The sequence below is a fragment of the Lissotriton vulgaris genome, chromosome 5 (genome assembly GCF_964263255.1).
Source record: "Lissotriton vulgaris chromosome 5, aLisVul1.2, whole genome shotgun sequence".
NCBI classification, from domain to species: Eukaryota; Metazoa; Chordata; class Amphibia; order Caudata; family Salamandridae; genus Lissotriton; species Lissotriton vulgaris.
In genome coordinates, this window is record NC_141693.1 from 1760939075 (window position 1) to 1760962987 (window position 23913).

At 44.8% G+C, this 23913-nt stretch overlaps 1 protein-coding gene across 6 annotated transcripts in view; it reads right to left on the bottom strand.

The window, feature by feature from the left end:
- Positions 1–7272: 7272 nt before the first annotated feature.
- The window catches only part of NBR1 (NBR1 autophagy cargo receptor), a 577507-nt gene continuing 560866 nt past the window's right edge, over positions 7273–23913 (bottom strand). For all 6 annotated transcript variants that reach the window (XM_086924037.1, XM_086924035.1, XM_086924034.1 and 3 more), the window contains one exon: positions 7273–13978. In XM_086924037.1, the coding sequence (XP_086780163.1) occupies positions 13805–13978 (174 nt within the window). In that variant the 3' untranslated portion in view covers positions 7273–13804. The remainder of the gene's footprint in view (positions 13979–23913) is intronic.

Here is a 23913-nt window from a genome sequence, read left to right on the forward strand (position 1 = left end):
CTCGGTAATGACGCTAAAACATCCTGTGATCTGGGCAAATCACTTAATCTCCCCGTGCCCAAAATGAATGTGTGTCCTCATGTAATGTAACTGGTGCTATGTAAGCACTCGGATACCCGATTCGGGTCAAGTTCGCGCTATATAAAACTCTGCAACAAAAAAAAGACTGTCAGACGGAGAGCCGTCACCCCACCATAAATCCGTGTACTGTAATACACCTCGTGAAAGGAGCCAGAAAAAGGCCGAGGGGTCCGAGTGAAAGACAGCAGGCCAGAGAAGGGAGGCGAGAAAGAAGGTGGAATGAGGGAAGACAAGAGGGGAAGGATGGACGGGAAGAGGGGAGGAGGAAGAGGAGAAAGAGGTGGAGCGAGAGAATATTGAACATAGGAAAGAATATTGAGAAGAAAGTGGTATACGAGAGGGCGAAGGAAGAAAATGGGAGGAGAGGGAAAGAGTAAAGGAGACAAGCAGCGACACTGGGGAAAAAGACGCACAGCCACGAGACACGATCTGTGGATCTAACTACCCACTGCCAGAAGCGCATAGGAGAGGTGCAGGGAAGGGAGAATAAGGGAAGGGGATGGAGAGTAATGTTTTCTTTTCCTCCCACAGCTGCTTGTTCCAGGCCGCGAGACGCACTCGGTGGTGTGGGAGGGGGAGGAGCGTTGAAGCGCGTGCTTGGGAGTCAACAAAACATGCGCTGCTGACGAGGGAGGAAAGCCAGATAGCGCCTCTGCTCGTAAGCGCACGCGCCCACACACATAACCGCAAGCTCTAGGCCAGGGTAGTATTTTCTGAAGCCCACTTACTAAAAGTCTTGCCAGTGCATCACATGCGCTGGCTCAGGCGAGACCTAAACATGATTTTAACATAAAAATGGTCTTCTAGTTTTTTTGTAGTTGCACTTCTGGCAACTTTTTCCTGTCTGTTCTCATGCTTGTTTGTTTTTTTTGCTATGGGGGAGCGGAACATAAATAACGGGGGAGTGGAGGTTGGAAAAGAGTCATTTAATTAGAACATGAGCAGTGGATGAATGGGCAGGGTAGAATCAACAGATGCCAGATTCCGAGAGCAGACTAACGTGATGCTTAGGTGATGCTTAGGTGTGTGTAATTATGTGGCACTGAGTGGTAATATGTGGAGTGTATTTACGTTGCATTGAATATAGTAATTGTGACGTGTGATTATGTGGTACTGAGTGGTATTGTGTGGAGTGTATTTATGTTGCATTGAGTTGAGTGTAATTGCGTGGTGTGTAATTATGTGGTACTAACTGGTAACATGTGGAGTGTATTTATATTGCATTCAGTAGAGTGTAATTATGTGGCGTGTCATGTGGCACTGAGTGGTATTATGTGGAGTGTATTTATGTTGCATTGAGTAGAGTGTGAATATGTGGCGTGTAATTATGTGGCACCGAGTGGTATTATGTGGAGTGTATGTTGCATTCAGTAGAGTATTATTATGTGGCATGTAATTATGTGGCACTGAGTGGTATTATGTGGTGTATTTATGTTACATTGAGTAGAGTGTAATTATGTGGTGTGTGATTATGAGGTACTGAGTGGTAGGTGGAGTGTATTCATGTTGCATTGAGTAGAGTGTAATTATGTGGTGTGTAATTATGTGGCACAGTGGTATTATGTGGAGTGTATTTATGTGGCATTGAATAGAGTGTAATTATGTGACTTGCAATAATGTGGTATTAAGTGGTAGTGAGAGGTTTATGTTTATTCCGGCATAGAGTGCGGTGCTGTAGTCGAGCCTGCTGGTGACCAGGGCGTGACCGTCTTTCTGTGTTTGAGGGGGATCCATTTGAATTTCTTACGTAGGAGGCGGAGGGTGTGGAAGCAGGAGGACGAGACGGAGTTGATCTGGCGGTCCATTTTGAGCTCTGAGTCCAGGATGATTACTAGGTTGCGTGCGTTGTCCGTGAGGGTGGGCGGGCTTCCGAGGGCGGGGGGCCACCAGGTGTCGTTCCAGGCGTCTGGGTTTGGGCCCATGATGAGTACTTTTTTAGTTTTGTTTGTGTTTAGTTGTAGGCAGCTGTTTTTCATCCATTTGGCAACAGCTTCCATGCCTTCTCGAAAGTTGTGTCAATGCGGTGTTGGGTTCGTTGGATAGGGAGAGGATGAGTTGGGTGTCGTCTGCGTATGACACAATGTTGAGTCCGTAGGTTCTGATGATTGGGGCGAGCCGAGCCATGTAGACTTTGAAGAGCGTAGGGCTGAGGGAGGACCCCTGGGGGACTCTGCAGGTGGTAGGTGTAGGGTCTGAGAGGAAAGGGGGGAGTCTGACCCGCTGTGCTCAGCCGGAGAGGAAGGAGCGGATCCAGTCGAGGGCCTTGTCTTGGATCCCTGCGTCGTGGTGTCTGCGTATTAGGGTGCGGTGAGAGACAGGGTAGAAAGCCGCTGAGAGGTCGAGGAGGATAAGGGCTGCTGTTTCTCCTTTGTTCAGTAAGATACAGATGTGGTCTGTTGCAGCAAGGAAGGTGGTTTCCGTACTGTGTTTTTTTCTGAAGTCGGATTGGGAGGAGTCAAGGATGTTTTGCTCTTCAATGAATGTGGCGAGTTGGTTGTTGATGGCTTTATCGATGACTTTCGCTGGGAACAGGAGAAGGGAGATGGGTCAGTAGTTTTTGAGGTCGGTGGGGTCCGCCGACGGTTTCTTCAGGAGGGGGTTGATCACAGCGTGTTTCCAGTCAGGGAACGAAGCTGTTGCCAGGGAGCGGTTGATGGTGTGGCAGAGCATGTGTGCGATGGTGTCGGCGGCTCTGTTGAAAATGTGGTGGGGGCAGGGGTCCGTGGGGGCCCCGGAGTGGATTGACTTCGTCTTCAGTGTGTCTTCGGTAGTGAGGGCTGTCCAGATGTCGATGGCTGGCTTCAGGGTGTCGGGGTGGTTGGTGAGGGTTCAGAGTGTTGGTTTTCTTTGTCTAAGTTGTCGTAGATGCTCTTGATTTTGTGGTGGAAAAAGGACCGGAGTCTGACGCAGAGGTCTTGTGAGGGAGTGATGTCGGTGGACTCGCTGGAGCGTTGGGCGATCTCCTTGATGATGTTGAAGAGTTCTTTGCAGTTCTGTGCATGAGTGTAGATTCTGTCTTCAATCGCTTTTTTCCTCGCTTTTCTGATGAGTTGATGGTGGGTTTCTGTGGATTTGGTGTTCCTCCAGGCCTTATCGAGGCAGCGGCAAGTGCATCTGGACTCTCGAAGTTCGGTGGTGAACCATCTAGCTTTCTTGGCGTGGGTGTTGTTATCTTTCTTGAGGGGGGCTTTGGTGTTTGCGCTGTCGGAGATCCATCTGTGCAGGGTTCGGGCTGTGGTGTTGGCATCATTGTTTTCCGCAATGGTTGGGGTGGAGTTGCTGAGTGATGAGGTTAGCTGGTCATCAGTGATTCTGGTCCAGTTTCTTCGTGGAAGCAGGTGCTGGTGTCTGTGGATGGTGGGTGTTCTCAAGGTGAAGTGGACGCATCGATATTCAGTCCATGGGAGTTCGGTGGTGTGGCTGAAGGTGATGGAGTTTCCTGTTGTGAAGAGGGGGTCGAGGGTGTGTCCTGCTGAGTGCATGGGTTCGGTCACGATCTGATGGAGTCCAATGCTGTGGAGGTTGCCCAGGAGGATTGTGGTACTGGGATCCAGTTGGTTGTCAAGACCTAGCTCAAGACCTGGCTGTTCGAGCAGTAGCGGACTCCCCCCCCCCCCCCCCCCCCAAGCGCCTTGAGACCCTCCGGGTGAGTAGCGCGCTATACAAATGATTGATTGTTGTCGAGGTGGAAGTTTTCTCCCAGTAGGGTGTAGTTAGTGGATGCGATGGCAAGCGGGAAGATGATGTCCATGATGGAGTTGGCGAAAAGCCTGCAGGGTACAGGGGGTTGGTAGATGAGGGTTCCACAGAGGGTGGAGGTAGGGCTGGCCAGTATCTTGAAGTGAAGGTGTTCCATCAGGTCTGTGGGCTCGTCGGGGAGTGTGCTCATGTGGAGGGTAGATTTGTGGACAATGGCGATTCCTCCTCCAGGGCGGGTGGGGCGGTGTCTGGTCCCGAGGTGGTGTTGGTCCAGGTTTCAGTAAAGAATGCTATGTCCGGGGTAGTGCTGTCGAGGAGGTCCCAGATTTCTGTGGCGTGTGTGTGGAGGAATCGGACGTTGAGGAGGATGCATTGCAGGGTCTTCAGTTTGGTTGTGTTCTTGCGGGCAGATTAAGCTGGGTCAGTGGTCTTGGCGGTGCTGTAGGTGTGCTGGCAGCGGTGACAGCTGAAGGGTCCGTGGGTGTCGGCTGGTGATGCTAGCTTGCAGTTGTTGTTGCGGCCTGGGTTGAGAGCTTGGAGTGCCGCGGGGTCGTAGCGTTGAGTGCAGAGATCTAGGGTTCCTGGCGCTGGTTGGGTCGCAGACGGGCTTGCCTTTGGCGCCCCGGCGGCCATTAAGTAGGGGTTAGGGAGGGCTGGACAGCTGGGAGACGGGAGCGGGGAGGGGGGCTGGATTGGGCCAGTTGCACTGGTCGTGCTGCGGGGGGAGGGGCCGCGGGGGCATCAGCTGCGGGGGAAAAACGGGCTAAAAAAGGCAAAGGGAAAAAGGCAAAAAGAGAGAGAAAAGTGCAAATAAGGCAGCAAAAGTGCAAGAAAGAGTGGAGGAAAGACACAGAGGACAGGAGAGTTAAAGGGGGAGATTGAGATGAGGGTAAAAAACGAGTGAAAAACAAAGTGTATTTATGTTGCATTGAGTAAAGCGTAATTATGCGGTGTGTAATTATGAGGCACTGAGATGCAGTGTTCATGATGAGTGATGCTGTGATGAGTGATGCTGTGGTGACGCTGAGTGATGCTGCGTGATGCTGTGGAGGTGCTGAGTGATGCTGTGGTGACGCTGAGTGATGCTGTGGTGGCGGCGGGTGATGCTGTGGTGGCGCCGAGTGATGCCGTGGTGGCGCCGAGTGATGCCGTGGTGGCGCCGAGTGATGCCGTGGTGGCGCCGAGTGATGCCGTGGTGGCACCGAGTGATGCTGTGGTGGCGCTGAGTGATGCTGTGGTGGCATTGCGTGATGCTGTGGTAGCACTGCGTGATGCTGTGGTGGCACTGCGTGATGCTGTCGTTGCGCTGAATGAAGCTGTGGTGGGGCTGAGTGATGCTGTGGTGGCGCTGAGTGATGCTGTGGTGGCGCTGAGTGATGCTGTGGTGGCGCTGAGTGATGCTGTGGTGGCGCTGAGTGATGCTGTGGTGCCGCTGAGTGATGCTGTAGTGGCGCTGAGTGATGCTGTGGTGGCACTGAGTGATGCTGTGTTTGCGCTGAGTGATACTTGTGGTGGTGCTGAGTGATGTGGTGGCGCTGAGTGATGCTGTGCGGGCTCTGAGTTATGAGATGGTGGCGCTGAGTGATGCTGTGGTGGCGCTGAGTGATGCTGTGGTGGAGCTGAGTGATGCTGTGGTTGGTTGCGTTGAGTGATGCTGTTGTTGCGCTGTGATGCTGTGGTTACGCTTGTTGCTTGACAATGACACACCAGCAGCAACCCAAACATTTCTACATCTAAAAATACACGCTAATGTCTTGTTCATGTAGTGCTCGCTGCCCATCGTTGTACAAAGCTGCAGCATGAATCCATCACTGAAACTGTAGTGAATGTCTGTCAGATCGCGCTGTTCTGGCTGTGACAGGCGGGTTCTCTCACCCTAACCCTTCTCCGTGTGCTCTGCTTTCCCTTTATTGCAGATATTAGTGAACATCGGAGGCAACTTCGACTCTGAGCGAAACACTTTTATGTCACCCAGGAAGGGGATTTACAGCTTTTATTTCCACATGGTGAAAGTGTACAACAGGCAGACAATTACACGGAAAGAATGCGCGCTATATAACAGGCCTAACATCACAACATATGCTACACACGCCAGTATTTAATGAGGTGCGATTGAAAAATATTACGTGATCCGAACTTGTAAAATGTACATATACCCATAGCGTTTTCGGGCGCTAGTGAGGAGACTGAAAGTGATAGCAGTAACAGGGAAAACAAGCACAGAGTTTAACAAGAAAAAAACGCGAGCACAATCTGTTTGCAATTACTGCCAACGCGATAATAGGAAACAGATGGGGTTCAAGCTCGCTCCCGCGGACCTTAGGCCATCGACTAAACAAGGCAGGACAATTACCCGCCTTGCACCAATTGCATGCTGTATTTTTTAAAAATGTTACAGCAAAAAAGACGCATGCACAGGCCAATTGTGTGCAGAGCTCAAAAGGCCTTACTTAATGCCTCACAGAGCAGCCCATGCGCACTGGCTCAGGCGAGACCTACAAAGGTCTCGCCTGCTGGTCAAACATTTCATGTGCAAGGCTCCTACCTGTGGAACCACAAAAGAGTAAGGGCTATCCAAGGATTTGCCATTTGCCTGCTCACCCGATTTAGAGTAGGCAGACAAATGGCAAGTTTTTGCTTTTATTTACCTCCATCCAAAGTGTGGCAGTAAAAGAAAGTAATAACCTTAAAATGACATCCACACCGCGGGAGAAAACTCCTATATTTAGGGGGCCATTGCTTTTTTTTATGTTCAAAATCAAAACTTGCTTTGGGGCTTTGTTTTTGAAAATAAAAAAAAGAACTGCATGTGTGCCATTTGGTGCCTTCAGGTTGAAGGAGCTGCACGGCACACTATCAATGCATTTACAGGAACCACCTTAATTGCAGTTCCTGTAAATACAAGAGATGTCCACTAGACTAGTGGACGTCTCTAAATGTGTGAGGCGGGTACTTGACCAAGTACTTTATTCCGTTGCCCTGACGGAGTAAATACAGCCCGCCATACTCCAAATCAGGCTGCATGTTGTAACCCGTTTACCTTTAAATGCTTCATAAAATCTAAAAAATAAATGAGAACTCAATATCATGTCAACAACTATGGATAAAAAGTAGAATTCCTAACCAAGAGTTAGGAATGGAGTATTGTGATGGAATAAAAGTGATCAGGGTCGCTGATTTTATTATGTATTTGAAACGTCGGCTATTTTAACTAATAATGTAGTACCCTAGCAATTTTAACTATGCACAGCAAAGCAATCTTTTTTACCTATGCATTTACTGAGCACATTTAAATTGTTGCTTGCATAAAATATTTTAATGTTCAGGTGTCAAAAATATGAATACTAACTCCAAAACCTTTGAGATTCAATAGTTTTGCACGCCAGTGATATTCTACTGTATTTGATGTGGCAGTCACACACACAGTTTGGAAAAAAATGCATATAAAAAAAAAAGAGTCGGAGTCATTAATTTTACAGACACTTTGCAGAGTTACTTGAATAAAGTTTTATTAAATCATTTAGGCGAAATGTTTTTTTACATCACATTTGAAGACTTTAAAGTGCTTATCCTAAATAATATATAACGATTTTAACCTCCACTGAGAAATAATATAAATTAACACATGCAGACATTAACCAAATATACAAAGCAAACAAAATATTACTTCCGTCCGAGAACAGGAGCAAAATTATGTCATAGCTATTTAAGGTATTATGCTGTAGAATTTGAACACTAAAATGTTAATGCAGTTTTTCGTGTTACTTTTTTAATGTTTTATGTTCACACATCTTTGCCACAAAATGATGAGCACTTTTAGCAGTTCAGTTTGTGAACTGGTGTTTGTACTGATCTTTGTGCTAACTATTCACACTTCCAAAGTCCAATTCCAACATGCTGCAAAAGTCACAATGATGTCCGCATTAGATTTCCTCTATTTGTTCCGCCAGATCATAGAAACAAAGTAATGTTCAGTTCAACAGGATGTCCTTGTTTGGGATGAATCGAGGCGGTTATAGCTAATTTGGTTAGAATATTAACATGATTACATTTCTGTGTGAGAGCCAATAAACAAGATTATGAGTGTAAGAACTTGTCCCTGTTACTTGCACACTAATGTCTTCCTCCTACTGGCCTGGCTGCTCCAATATAAGAGAGTTTAAACAGACAACTCAATTGTTTCCACATTATGATTCTGCAAACATTGTCATTAAAGGGAAAATTCAACTAAAGACATTCTTAAATAAACAAATGTATGCACATGGAATATGATTTCATGTTCCAGTCTGCGCCAGAAACGTCAAAACAAGATACAGATATAAATGCTTTCCTGGTGTGAGAAACACAGAGGGTACTGCAATGCTTTGGTCCTGAAGGTAGATGGAAACTGTATCCTGAGGGGCTGTTACTAATTTGAGACATGGAGCAAATAAAAACTCAAAGTTCTTTTGGTGAGAGCATCCTTTGTCATATTCCTCGTACTAGATATCACTTCTCGACAGCAAATTAGTAGCAGTTTCGTCTTGAAAATTGTAATAGTATATTTCTATTATTTAATTTAAGTATTTGTGTATATTAAAAGAGAAAGGCGGTAAAAACTAAAATGATGAGTGAAAGGAAGTAGTCAACTAATTGTCAAATTCAGAACATCTAAATGCAGACACACAACATACCTTAATGCCAGTTTTCTGGCATATTCATAAAAATTCTTCCAGTTAAGCTGAGTTTTCAGGGCAAAGTGTTTGCCTAAGAGGAAACTTTCTTTTACTAGAAGCACAAACAGAAATGTGGAAATTACCACAAAAGTTTTAAAATAACTTGAACTGTAAGTGTATTTACCCTACTTTGTTTAACAGTAAACATATCACTGAGTTTCAAATGGCAATTTGTTTTTTAATACAAGTCTACGGGTATTTGTTACACATTTCTATGAGTATTTGCTAGTTTGTATGTATTTGCCACCCCAATACCTTTCAACATTGATTGAATCTTTTTTAGGCAACGCTCTCTGAAACTTTTAGTACAGCTCCCAATAAGTTTCAGCAAATAGATTTTTTGCGTTTTCTAGGGATTCACTAGCATATGACCTGCATCATCAACAGTTGTTATGGAAAGCCTTCAGAGGCAGGTTTAGTTCTATCAAAACCTGGACATCTATGCAGCTAAAGGAAAAGGAGTTCTAAGAGATCCGTAAAAGGTTTTTTTTTTACTTCCTATGGTAGTAGCAAAATCATTTCTCAGGGAATAAAGCAACTGATCCTTATTCCTGATGGAAGTATTTTTTAAACAAGCACAAACATTTTAAACCAACAGTATATTCTCTGGCGTAAGGTGTGTTTTCCTTGTTACTGTAATACACGAAAATACCTCCCATCATTTCTAACTTTAACATGAACCTTCTGTATGCCACTTATCTGGTGCGCTTACTGACCCTCAACTTGACTTTAGCAACAATATTATTTATGGCATCTTTTAACCTGTAGGCAGACACCTTTAAAAAAAACTTCTGTTTCTTCTTTGATGTGAGAAATTCATTCTTTAGCCATTTAACCTTTTAGTTGTTAACAATGAGCAGCCCAAAATCAAAGAGGTCAAGAGCATATGGTATAAACCTGACATGAACATTTTTTCTTAAATTAGAATTTGCTTTCCTTTTAACATAAGCAGGATTGTCAAAGCGAATATGCTATGCATTATTGACTTTACTTTTTCTGTCATTGTTCTTTGTTGCTTAAAGGGTTAATGGGCCCCGAACTAATACCGAAATTCCCCAATATTAGCCTCAGCAAAAATTACAGCCAAGGCAAATTATCAATCATTCGTTTGGTTGCAGAAGTCAGCACGACTACACATGGGCAACACCATGCTATTTAGTCAGCTCCATTTACTTAAAAGCAAACTTTCCCTTTTAGACCGCAGTACGCTTGAGAAGAGATATTATGCACTAGGTTAAAATGTGAAAAAGGCCAAGAGACGGAATATTTTGTGAGCAATGACATGGAATTGTCCTGAATTTGAAGCAAGGCAATACAATTTGGACAGTTACACCAACCTACCCAACATGAATTGTGAAAAACAAGGACATCTAACTGACATACATATGTACAACTTAAGGCAATCCGTTTTATTATATGAACAAGCTGTAAATCAATGCCTTCTAAATCTTGATCTTCTATTTCAAATACAGTGCTTGCAGAAAAAAAACCTTGATTCAAAGTTTCGTCTTAAAAGCACTTAAGTAGTCTAGATTTCCCAGTCTGTGTAGGAAATCAGATAAGAAATTGGTTTCTTTTCAATAATTGTATACTGTGCTCTTGTTAGGCGAATTTAAAAGAAATAGAACATAAAAGTACTTTGTTCTAAATACGTGGAACATTTTACTCAATAGTGTAATATTTGTATTAAAGGAGTTGTTAGCATTGCCTTTGCATGACACATCACAGCTCTTCTGGTCAGAAAGACACATGCATGGGTTTCTGATATGGAAGTACAATTACATAAAGGCACCTAATTTTGCCAAATAACACTTAGTTTCGCTAGTTTACAGGACACTTCACAAGATATCAGGGTAGCAGGATATGGGCCTGGTTGCCATGACCAAGCACACAGCAGACACCCTGTAAGGCTGATACACTGTGCCAATAATAAAAATCATAACAATGTTTTAAGATCATGAATGTGTTTATCAAACATGATAATGGAAATCTTTCACTATGCATTGATTTGCCGTACACAGTAATGTCACATATTTGAAAACTGCATATGAAGGAATTTCCTTCGATTTCAGCTTCTGGTTGAAAGGCTGTACTTCGCCCTAATTTTTTTTTTTAAGTGAAAAAATGCCCGTATTTATGTACATTCTTATGCAGAATTATTCATGTGGCATATCTAATCAGAAGGAGGACAGAAAACCAATGTCTCCCTATCTTGCCCAAAAACCTAAACCTAAATATTGCTTAAGAGACTAATGTCAGACCAGTCTTTCCCCGCTGTTCATGCCCAAGTTTTATAGTAGCTTTAAAACTCGAACCATTTCATAGTCATGTTTTACATAACATCAATTTATATGTGATAATGTAGAAATGAGAGATGCTTTATTGTAATTTGAGACTACAAATATGCAGTTTAGAGCCAAAAAGAGTCAATTTACAAAATATTGTAGATGCTTTGTTTCTATTAATCCTCTGAGCTTATTCCTGGCCTCAAAATCTTTAAGATAATAATTTCCACTATTTAATGCACCTACTTCAAAGTGCAATTCTATGTTTGGCTTATTTCTATTTAAACATACCTTTAAACAATTACCTCCCACATATTGTTTTCTTCCAATTATGTGTTCTTTAATCATAATCAGGAAAGCAAAAGATTAGACACAGTTCCTATGCATAATGCTGTTACAGACTATTTTATGTTAAGAATGTCATTGCATAGCAAAATATTTAATGTATATCGGTTCTTTGATGCAGTTTTTAAACAAATTGAAAACAGTATATACAGAATGCTTTCAATATCGAAGTGCTGTTCAACAGCTGCTGGTGAATGATTCCATATATTTTGCTCCTATTAGATGCAACTAAATTCTCACAGACACCCGTTTAATACAGAAAGTATTAGTAAATGTCATATTCAGATGCAACTAAACATAAGCAATTGTCTTGCGAACCTCGTGCACTACACTTTTTAAATCCCCTGATGCGTATAGATTTAGTCAGTATAACTTTTGCCATGCTTAATAGAGAAAAAAAGCAGAAGTCATTGCACTGTACAGCCATTCAGTTTAATTGCTGGTGCAGTTCAGTGTGAAATGTAGCTGTGTAGCAGACTCTGTTGCATCTTGAATTTGGTTTTGTGACCAACACTGATGTGCAAACCCTTGGAGTAAATGCAACACCTATGCGAGAAAGTACAAATGATAAATCTGAAATGCTTAGATGGATGCTTTACATAGATGAATTGAGCTATTGTCTAGATAAATTAACACTTTATTAATATTCGAAATTTGAATCTTTTTACATTAGATTCCCAAAACAAGTTTGGTGGTGATTCTGCAGTCCTGATTCAGACTTTGTGGACATCATGTAATAGTGTTCATAATTGTTGGGTTTTCAACCAGCAAGTTATTGAATCATAATAGTTTAAGTAGTACATGTACATGACACAAAGCACACTATTAGGAAGCTAAAGTTTTAAAATAAAATCTCCACAGCATGCCTGAAATGTCAGATAAATTACTTGTACTATGAATTCCTAGTCAAAACTCTCCTTATGAACAAGCTTTCAGGCATGGCAACCACATCAGATTAAGTGTACATTTGGTCCTGTCATGGCCCTTGCAAAAAGAATTCAACTGGCGCAAAGGTTAACAATCCTTTAAAAGACACATACATTTAACCCTATGTTTTAATAATTGCTGGTGTGTAGTTTAGACCGCAGTAAATGCTGCAAATCTCAGGTGTCCAGGAGAAAAAATATGTTTTAAAATTGTAAGGGCTGGCATTCTGTGACCTCCTTAGAGAAGCCAGTGTAGTCAAAAGTAAAGGGCACTCTGCATCTCAACGGGAAACAGTCTTTACAACGAGCTTTTTAGCTCCTCGTGTCTTTGCCATGCATTTTTTAGTACACATATTTTTATCACATGCATGCCTTTACAAAGCATGCCATTACCACGCATTTGAGGTAAGTTGCGAGGTTTGGCGGGTCTCCCCCAACAAATACATTTTATATTAAAAAAAACAATGCATGGTAACGGTATGCGTTGTCAAAGCATTTTCGTGGTAAAAACATGCATGCTAAAAAAAGCATGGTAAAGGCATATGATGTATTTACCTACGTTGTACCGTGGTACAACCCATCTCAACGTGCATTCCTGAACAAAACACAGAGTGTAAACATCTATTAAGTGAGTCTACTGCCTCTTCAAATATGTCTCCACATGAAAAGCGCCTATTTTCAGGGAACAACTATGATGAGCATCGTGCTAGTTACTTTGTCTTCGTGAATATACCAGCATTCAGTAAAGCATGATTCAGGATTTTGATATGTATCTTCTCCTAAACTCTTGAGATGTGTTATTGCTACTTTGTATGTTCCTCACTCACGACAGCAACAGGCAGCAGCGAGGGATTATTAGGCATTTTAGTAAGTTGCCTTTAAAAGGGCACTGGGTTAACAACAACAACAATCAATCTCTTGGACCCTAGGTAACAGGATATATAGACTAAGAACATAGAGACCGGTCTGCCACTCAAGGCATGGTCAACGCTATGTACTCACTGTAGACTCAGAGCTCCTAAATTTCTCGGGCCTTAGTCCCAGAACGCAAAGAAAAAAACCTGAAGCTGGAGGAGCATAAGCATTGATCCGGCAAACTTGAGAGCTCGTGAGACTGGATGAGAAAGCTAGACACGATTCTTCCATGGGTGGCAGTCACTTTTTTAGACAAAACTATACAAAATGTTCTCTATTTTCCCAGGATGAAAATTATATAATGCACCAAATCAGTTTCAGAACTGCCTTAATAATATATATGTATATTTTTGTAGTGCACACTTTTTTGCAATTTATTTTTTGCCTCTCAATTAAGTGTGCACCTTTGAAATGGCAAAAGGTAACATACAATTAATAAAAACATTTGCATGATACACGACTACATTAGAAAGCTTCCTCAACCGTGCAGTATAACATAACTGCAAAAAGAGTAACAATTTGAAATATGTCATTTTGATTTTTATTCCCAAAGCACCTTAAAAGTGGGTGGTTTACGAAGGTCCATTTCATAGCAGGAGGAAAATACAGGTTCAGCTTCCTTCAGTTGGATTTCAGTGAAACGTTTCCTGTTACTGGGAATTTCACTGCAGATGCAAAATCGAAAACTTTTCTTTGTATTAGATAAGAATGTAAACCAAGGACATCTATTTCAGACCCAAGAACTGAATTAAGTCTTGCAGATAAGAGTGCTTCTTTATTTAATAACTATTGGTACCAGTTCTGGTGGGTCTCGGATTCCCAGGTCAGAAAATTTTGTTTAGTATCGACTGGCATACCAGTCATTGTCATTGATTTGTATCAGTTCGGTCACCACTTCCATTAAGTTGTAATTGTGCTTCTTCAACAGCCTCTGATTTAGTTGCCGATCACAGAATCCCATCTCAAAGAGAATGGCTATCATAGTTGCAGTCTGGTCCTCTGATCCAGGGGGCTAGAGAACACAGGAAAGAAGGCAAAAAGACCATATTAATTTGCAATACATTACCGCTTCACCACTTGCAATCATGCAGCAGCATTACTGAAATAAGTCTGTCTCTTACAGGAAGAAAGCAGTCTTGAAGTTTGCACTAAAATGCTATTAGATCTAACCACACATGCCGAAACAAACATAGCTGAGAGGCAATGTCAAAATCACACCCTCCATGAGATGTACAATTTTCTATAATATAGGAGTTCTGAGATAGGTTTGTAACCATAGATTCCTCACCTTCTCAGTATTTCCCAGGCGTCAGACAGGATCCGGTAACTTTTTTTAACAGTACATCTGTGGACAGATAGGTGGCACCGTGCAGCTCTGCACTGGAGAAGTTACACTCCAGAAATAACGTGCAGTGGCTATATAGACACCACTCCCTGCACACTGACATCAGTTCCTTTCTTTCTGTGTCAACAGTCAGAGATCTGAAGCTACCACTGGTCTCTTTGAGACACTTTACATGAAGAATTTGTTCTGTGTGCAAGGAACCTGTCACCTCCCAAAATAATTTTAAAGACTGTCACAAACAAATGTCTTTGACAGATCCTCATCAGGTTTGCCTCTGGTGCCAAGCCAAGAGTCGAGCCACAATCCTAAGGCCTGCAGTGGCAGCCCGTAGCTGAAACCGAAATCCATATGAGGACATGAGGTGTATATCTGTCGCCAAGCACTGGAAGACTCCATGCGACGCTGGGGCTGAACAGCTTGCGCAGGCCTGAGGCCCTGAAAGGAACGTGGTGGGTCACCCCTTCCATAGCCACGAAAAGGGCAAAAAGCAGACAGAGCTGGGCGTGTGGTGGAGATGCCCAAGGACATGACCGTTGCACAAGAGTCCAGGAAGCGCTCTAGCGCACTGTCTGCTTTGTCGGTGAACAGGCGACGGCCATCAAAGGGCTTGTCCATCAAGGTGTTCCGGACAACCCCAGAAAAGCCAGTCAACCTCAGACAGGCGTAGCGTCGAAGGGCTACCGACGTAGAAGAACAATAGTTACTTACCTGTAATCTGTGATTCTCCAGTATTGGTGTCTTTCATAGATTCACATGCCGGAATCATTCCCCGTCGTCGGAGTGGGAGCTTACAGTACATAAAAAGCAATAATATGCTATAATAACATAGAAAAACTTGGTAGTAACCAACCAGGAAGTAAAGTAGCCCAAGCTACAGGAGAAGAAAATTCCACACTCTTGACTATCCTAATCATTTTGTACAGCCCAAACTGCAGCCAATCAGGCATCAGCACCCACCAGAATGATCTCCCCAGAGGCTCAGGCTCTCAGATTATCTCGCACGGGAGTGATGGTAAACCAAAGTAGCCTATGAGCCTCTGCGGAGAGGTGGGCGGGTTGCATGTGAATCTATGAAAGACAGCAATACTGGAGAACCACAGATTACAGGTAAGTAACTATTGTTCTTCTCCAGTATTGGGGTGTCTTTCATAGATTCACATGCCTGAATCAGAGTAGATAGCAGTACCAAAATAATACTTGGAAGACGCCATTAGTAGCATAGTTTGTACATTGCCAGTATATACAGTTACATAATAAAATGCCCATATTCATATATGCACGAATAAAATTGCAGTCACATGAGAATGTACTCAATAAAAGGCATGGAATACGCGTTTGGAAAGCAGTAAAGAGGAGGACGGAAAACAGAGGCTCATCTTAACTGAAAAGATTGCGAAGAACCGCTTGACCCACGGAAGACTCAGCCTCGCTGGTAGCATCCAAGCAGTAATGCTTGGTGAAAGTATGTCTGCTGGACCAGGTCGCTGCTCTGCTGATCTGCTGAAGGGGAACTCCAGCAAAGAGAGCAGTCGAGGAAGAAACAGCTCTTGTAGAATGAGCTCTTGGTGTGGGTTTGTAAAGGTCTTCCCGCTTGTATGTGGCAAAAGTCTATAGCTGCTGAAATCCATCTAACTATGGTTTGCTTAGACACTGCTTGTCCTTGTCGCATCTTTCCATAGTCGACAAACAGTTGATCAGATTTGCGGATGATCGAGGTCCTTTGCAAATAGAATTTCAAACATCTTCTGATGTCCAGTGTGTGTAATGCCCGCTCCGAGGGGATTGCGGATCAGGAAAAAACTTCTTTAAGATAACTGGTTCATTCAGGTGAAAGTCCGAGGGCACCTTAGGCATAAACCTTGGGTTTGTACCTAGTATCACAGAATTGGATGTGAATTGCAAGAACGGGGACTTGACTGTGAAGGCTTGAACATCACTGACTCTTCTGGACAAAGTCAATGCCAGCAGAAGAGATACCTTCCATGTAAGGAATTTTAAATCCACCTTGTGAATTGGCTCAAATGGATGGCGCATGAGTTGCGCTAACACTACATTAAGATGCCATGAAGGGGGTGGACGACGTACCGGAGGGAACATTCTGAATAGTCCTTTAAAGAACTGTTGTATAATTCTTGAAGAACAAAGAGAAGTGGTCCCATCCTGTCTGTACCTTGAAATGGCCGCCAGAAAAACTTTCAATGTTGCATGAGATAAACCTGTTCTTGCCAGTTGTAAGAAGAAAGGTAATATCTGATCCGGCGTTGCCTGAAAAGGGTGAATCCCAGCAGATTGACACCAAATGCAGAACCTTTTCCATTTAAGTCTGTATGTTTTTAGCGTTGCAGGAGCTCATGCGTTAGCTAGCACCTCTTTACAATCCGCAGAGATATTCAGATGTGCGAATTCAAGGTGTTTAGGTGCCAAGATGCTAACTTCAGAGAGGCCGGATCCGGATGGCAAATCTGGCCATTCTGGATTGAGAGGAGATTCGGTATTGGCCGAAGCTGTATTGGTTCACACTCCGAGAGGAGAAGAAGTTCGGTGAACCAGTATTGGCAAGGCCAACTGGGGGCGATGAGAATCAGGCGACATGGCTCTCCATCTTCCGAAGAAACCTGGGAACCAATGGGATCGGAGGAAAAGCGCAAGCGAATATTTGAGACCAGTTGATCGAAAAAGCATTCCCCTGAGAGTCTCTGTGGGGATGCCAGCTTGCAAAGAACAGGCATTTGCTGTTCTTCTTGGTCGCAAAGAGGTCTAGATCTGGATGACTCCACTGTTGGAAGATCCGATCCATTGTTGCTTGATGTAGTTCCCATTCGTGGGTGGACACCGTTGATCTTCTGAGGGTGTCCGCCAGCACATTTGCAATTCCCGGCACATGTTATGTTATGTTATGTTATTCACGATTTGTTAAGCGCACGGGCACCCAGAGGTTTCATGGCGCTAGTGGTGAGAAAGGATGATAAACAGTGACCTAACCGTGCTCTTGCTTGAATAACCAGGTCTTCAGAGTACCCCTGAATTCCATAAGATTAGTGCATATCCGTAGTGACACGGGAAAAGAGTTCCAGATCTTTGGGGCCAAATGAGCAAATCGGCATCCGCCAAGGCGTTTCTTTTTGAAGGAAGGCAGAGTGAGGAGGGACAGGTGGGCAGAGCGGAGATTACGAGTCGGTTCATGTTTGTTTATAAGGTTGTTAATAAACCTAGGGCTTTATCCATGGAGAGCCTTAAAGGCCAAGCAGCCTACCTTGAAAGTTACCCATTGGACTATAGGTAGCCATGAAGAGTGGCCAGCAGTGGTTTCGCTGAGCTCCTGCCGTTGCTTTTAAAGATTAATCTGGCCGCCTGATTTTGCATGATTTGCAGGCGTTTAGACAGAGCCAGGGGGAGGCCTAAATAAATGGAATTGGAAAAATCTAATCGGGAGAGGACCAAGGCGATAACCACCTGGATGAGGGCAGAGTGCGTAAGAAGATGAGCAATTTTCTTAATCTTCCGTAGCTGGAAAAAGCTAGACGAGATCACCGCCCCACCTGACTTTTCAGAGAGAGATCGGAGTTGAGGATGATCCCAAGGCTTTTCATAGAAAGAGAGGGAGACGGCGGAGATCCCATTGATGACGGCCAGAAGTGAGGGCCCCAGCTGGTTGCGCTTTTACCCGGGAGTACCAGCTCGGTCTTTCCGGGGTTAAGTTTTAGGTGGTTCAGCTCCATCCACCCTTGAATGTGCAACATAGTGGCCTGAAATTCCTCGACGGAGTCTGTTGAGTTTAGTGGGAAAATAATCTGCAGGTCGTCCGCATAGTTATATATTGTGACCTTCCTGTTTTTTTAGGGGAGTGTAATAGGGGTTTAAGTTATAAATTAAACAGGAGGGGGGACAATGATGAGCCCTGCGGAACGCCGCAGGTGGTGGACAGTTTGGGTGCTTTGAAGTTCTCCAGCTTGACTGCCTGGGATCGATCATTCAAAAAGGACTTGACCCAGCCGAGGGCCGCGCCTCGTAGGCCGGCTTGTTCAACACGGTGTAATAAGATGGTGTGGTCCACCGTGTCGAACGCTGCCGACAGGTCCAGGAGCACCAAGGCCTGATGTATGCCCTTATCGCCATTAGACCTCATTGTGTCCAGGACAGCGAGGATCACCGCCTCAGTAGAGTGCGCCTGGCGAAAGCCGGCTTGGTTGGGCTCCAGGTAGTCAGATGTCTCTATAAAGTTGGAGATACAGCTAGCCACATGGGCTTCTAGAATCTTTGCACCAAAAGGGAGGAGGGATATGGGCCGGTAGTTCGATAGATTAGATGAATCGGCACCTGGTTTTTTAATTAATGGGACCAGCGTAGCGTTTTTAAACGAGTTGGGAACTATTCCCTGCAATAGGGACTCATTCAAGAGGGGGAGTATTCCTCGTGGGAGTGCAGAATAAACTTCCTTCACTACATGCGGGGGGCAGGGGTCGTTGGGAGACCCGAACTTCACAGGATTCATCAATTCTGCTAATCTGGATTGGTCTATGGGAGGAACTGCCTCCAGTACGGACGAGTTTCTGCCGATATCGCTCTGTCCACCATGATAGAGCTGGTCTGAATACTTTCTTTTATAATGGCAATCTTGTCCTTGAAAAAGTTATTAAGCTGATTGCACATCATTTGAATGGGGGGCAGGGGGGGGTTGAGAGGGGGAGGTTCTGACATCATTACAAAAGTCATTCACGACCCTAAAGATTTCTCTGGATTTATTTTGGGCATTGGAGATTTTTTCGTAGAAGAAAACTGCCTTAGCAGATAGGATGGAGTACTTATACTTCCTGCGGGCAGACGTGTATGATGATCTATCTTCATCAGAGTACCCGTGTCTCCATTTTCTCTCCAATTGGCGCAATTCTATTTTTTGTTTTTTTAGATCTGCTGTAAACCACCTGTGGGCGTCCATGCGGCGAGCATGTGAAAACTTGGTTAGTGGAACGTGCTCGTTGCAGGCCGCCAAGAGCCAGTCGGTGAGATCTTTATCCATGAGGTTAATGTCTGGGGAGGATGCTGGAATAGAATTAGCCAGGGTGGACAGAAAGTCTTGTTTATTTAATGAGCTCTATTTCCTTACTAGCCCCCCCGCGGGAACGGGGGCCTTTGTGTGGCCTTGAAAGGTGATGGAGAATTGCAGTAGGTGATGATCAGACCATATGCAAGGCATTGTCGTCGGGGTGGACAATGGGACATTATGTGACGGGATCTGGTCCAAAGTATGTCCCTTTTCATGGGTGGGGGTCAGAACTGATTGAGAAAAGTTCTATGGCCTGAGGTCCTGCTTCCGGGTCATTGTACCAATAATTTAAGTCCCCAATCGGCATTACCTTATCATAATTAACGACTAGGCTAGCCATTTGCTCAGTCAGAGAGCCTGGGAATGCATGCATAGTTTTAGGTGGACGATAGATCAATATCAAAACCATAGTTCCCTTGTCTGTGTCAGATTTAATTACAAGTTTTCAGTGTCTGGTAGATCCAAAGAAGGTAAGGTGGTGAACTTGTGATCTTTATGGATGATGGCGGCGACGCCACCCCCAGACTTTCCGTTCACTAATAATATGTAATAGTCTGCCGGGAGAGCTGTAAGGATATCCGGTAGGGAGTCCTCGGTGAGCCAGGTTTCGGTAACGAGTAGCATGTCTGGTCTATTCGATTTAAGCAGTAAGAAGATGTCTAGTTGATGTTTTACCAGAGATCTGGTGTTAAGGTATAGGCAGCGAAGTGTCGAGGCATTATGCCTTGAAGTAGGACTAGTGGAGTAAGAACCTTGAGGTGTGATAGCAGAGGTGTCCTGAATTAGGTGGGGAGGTTAGATGTTATTAGCCATTAGGCAGGCGCGTGTGGCGGGGTCGAGGTAGGGGGGGCAAGAGTGTTGTAAAGAACAGAATTCGAGGGAGGTGTAGCTGTAATTTTCCCCATTCTGCCTAGTCCCTAAGCCCGACCAGGCGCGGACAGGCTTGCCTTAGGTGCGCCTTCGGCGTGCAAACGGCGCGCCCGCTGCGCGTCCTTGAAAAGCACATGATTATAAGGAGACAGGGGGCGTGGCCTGGCGATAGTGGGCGTGGCTTGGGCGTGGCCCGGGGAGATGGCGGCAAAAAGAAATGAGCCCCGCGTCAGCGCTGAAATCCGCTGCACAGGGAAGCCCAGATGGTGCCCTGTCACCGAATCAAGTACCAGGGGCATGAACAGCCATGTGCATGAACAGCCAAGAGATTTATCTTGTGTTGTATCGCCCATGTCCATATTTCTTGGGCTTCCTGAGATAGAAGAACCGACCTTGTTCCTCCCTGTTTGTTTAAGTAGTGCATACTTGTGGTGTTGTCTGTGCGCACCAATACTGTGGCTCCTTGGATGATTGCTCGAAAGGATTTGAGAGCTAAGAAGATGGATCTTAACTCCAGCATGTTGATGTGCCAGGTCCTTTGTTGAGGACTCCATCTGACCTTCAGCCCTTGAAGATGTGCTCCCCAACCTTCGAGAGATGCATCTGTGGTAATTGTGTAACTCTGCAGATATTTGTCCTGGATCCACCAGAGAAAAGCTTCTTGCATCCGAGGAGTGATGTGAATGAGATCCTCAAATGAACCCGAGACTTGCAGTCATTGCATGTTGAGTTCTTCCTGCAGAGGCCTCATTCTGAGGCGGCAATTTGGAATCAACAGGATGCAAGAAGAAATCATTCCCAGAAAAGACTTGAACTGTCGAACTGAAACTGACCTTCTTGATAGCAACATTTGCGCCATGTTTTGTATTCTCTCTGGTCTTTCGTCCGAAATGAAAGCACGGACCAGATGTGTGTCCAAGGTCGCACCGAAGAATGTCTGTTTTTGGGACGGAACAAGGCAGGACTGTTGAGATTGATAGAGAGTCCCAACGACTGGAAGAGAGACAGACATCGTTGCACATGGATGTTTGTGTTTGAGAAGGAACTCGCCTTGATAAGGAAATCGTCCAAGATGGGAAATATTTGAATTCCCTCCAGGCGGAGGTAAGCTGCTACCGGATCTAGGACCTTTGTGAACACTCTGGGTGCCGATCGTAGCCCAAAGGGGAGGACTTTGAACTGAAAATCCCTGCCAGCCACTCTGAAACGCAGGAAGCTACTGTGACGGGGTAAAATGGGAACGTGGAAGTACGCATCTTGAAGGTCCAGGGTGGCCATGTATTCTCCTGCCGAAAGAAGATGCAGTTTTTCCTGAAGCGATAGCATCCGAAACGATAGCTTTTTCAGATACTTGTTGAGGGAACAAAGGTCTATGATTGGACGCCATTCTCCGGATTTTTTCTTTATGAGGAAGAACCTTGAATAGAATCCTGTTCCTCTCTGTCCTTGAGGGACTTTTTCTATCGCTCCTTTTAGCAACATCAGATTGATTTGGGAAAACAACTCCTTGAGATGAGCTGGAGGTGGACCTTTTGGAGGGACATTTGGAAGAAATTTTCGAACTCGAGAGCATGGCCCCTGGCCACAATGTCTAGGACCCACTTGTCCGATGTTGTTGAGGACCAACTAGAGTAAAACTTTGAGATTCTTTCTCCAATTTTTACAGGGGACTGTGGCAGGAGCGGTGGCAGGTGGTGACACTCATTGCCTCTTATTGGAATCTTTTCTGCGGTAGGCAGGCTTTTTCTTATTCTGGGAGTAAGTGTTGTTGCGCTGTCCATAAGATTGGTAACGCTGTGACTGATAGCGCTGATTTCCCTGATAAAACCTGTAGGAAGACTGTTGACCATAGCTTCCTCTATTAGAGGACGATCCACGTCCTCTCGCACCCTGAAAGGGCAGCTTACGAAACTGTAAGGTGCCAAGGGGCCGGGCCATTTCTGTGTCCCTCTTAGTTGTTTGCAAGGCGTCTTCTACCTGTGGGACAAACAAATTTTACCTATCGAAGGGCATATCCAACACCTTCGCTTGCACCTCCTGGCGAAAAGAAGTCCCCTTAAGCCAGCCTTGTCACCATAGGACGGCAGCCCTTGCTAGCTGTCTGAATCCCGTAGAAGCTACATCTACTGCACAATATATAATTTTGGCTGATGTTCTCTCTCCTTCCTGCAGTATCTTGAGAGCTTCAGATTTAGCAGGTTCGGGAAGCATATTAATGTATGGTGAGATGTCAGAACACATTTGCCGGTCGTAATGACCCAGAATGGCCAAGGTGTTTGCCGCCTGGACCGTTGTCGCTGCCATCGTAGTTACCTTTTTCCCAATAGAATCTAGACGCCTGCCATCTCTGTCAGGTGGGGCTGTCATCGGCGATGACGGATTTCTGGACCTCTTTTGTGCAGCTAGTACAATCACCGAATCTTTCTTGGGGTGACCTATAAGGCAAGCTGGGGTCTATACGTGGTAATACTGGCGGGATAGATGCAGGAGTAGACATCACCTTCAGGCCCTCTTTCTAATATAAATTCGATAATTGAAATGATCTTTACTTGTCTCCTCGGCTGGTTCTTGAAGTCATAGAGGAAACATTCCTCTTTCGCAGTTTCCATGGAGTTTTAGAATAGTTGAGTCGCTCTTTCCATAAGAAGATGAAAACCCTCAATGTCCACAGGAGGTGAATCAGCAGGAGCCGGAGGCGAAGGAGAAGGAGTCTGGATTTGATAGTCATCCCACTCAGACAATAAGGATCGGTCATCCACTTCACCTTCCTCACGCTCCTCAACTTCTGATGATTGATGTTCCTCAGGTTGGTGAGAAGCTTCTGGCGAATGAGGTGTAGGCGACTTGAATTCAGATGTGGAAGCTTGAACCACATTTGTAGGTGGTACCGAATCCGCTGACTCAGATTGCGGAAAACGCCGGTAGCAATCATTGAGCATGTGCTGAAGATTAGACAACAATGACAAAGGCATCTGGACTGTTGGAATACTAGTGATGGGTGACGTCACCTGTTCAGGTGAAGGTGGATCATGTTGATCCTCTTCTTGATATTTGATGAGTAGTTCTGAAGGACTTGTAGCTGCTCCAAATCGGCGTCCTCATCACTGTCCTCTGAATCTAGTAATTTTTCAGGAACCTGTAAAGGTACAGGTACTGTACGAGGCGACAGGTGCAATGGTGATAAAGGTTCTAGTCCAGAACCACGCCTTTGCAACAGGGAAGGCTTCGCGTAAACGGTGTAGATGTAAATACCGTAGATGGTGACTGTGGCCTTGCAGAGAAACGCATGGGAACTGTTAATGGGGTAAGACTCGGTTTTATTGCTTTTAACACCCTTTTCTTCCTTATGATGGTTCTGTAATAAGGGAGAGCAAGTTCAGTCTCTTTCTTCTTTTCCGGGGAACTGCAAAGTTTCCGACTGTCGGGACTTCTTTGTCTCCACTCCAGTGTGGCGAGGTCAGGAATACCCAGAAAAGAAATGAAGATACCCCGTTTTAGTAAGGTGTTCTCTTAGGTACAGTGCAGGGGAAGGGAGTGAGGGAACATACGGTGATCACAACAACAACTCTCGAGTGCCGTTCGTGCTCGGGGAAAGGTTGTGCTAGGAACGATAGACGGGTGATTTACGGATGGTCTGACCCCTTCCTCCCTGCCCACGCCGCGATGCGAGCCTGAACCGGACTAAGCC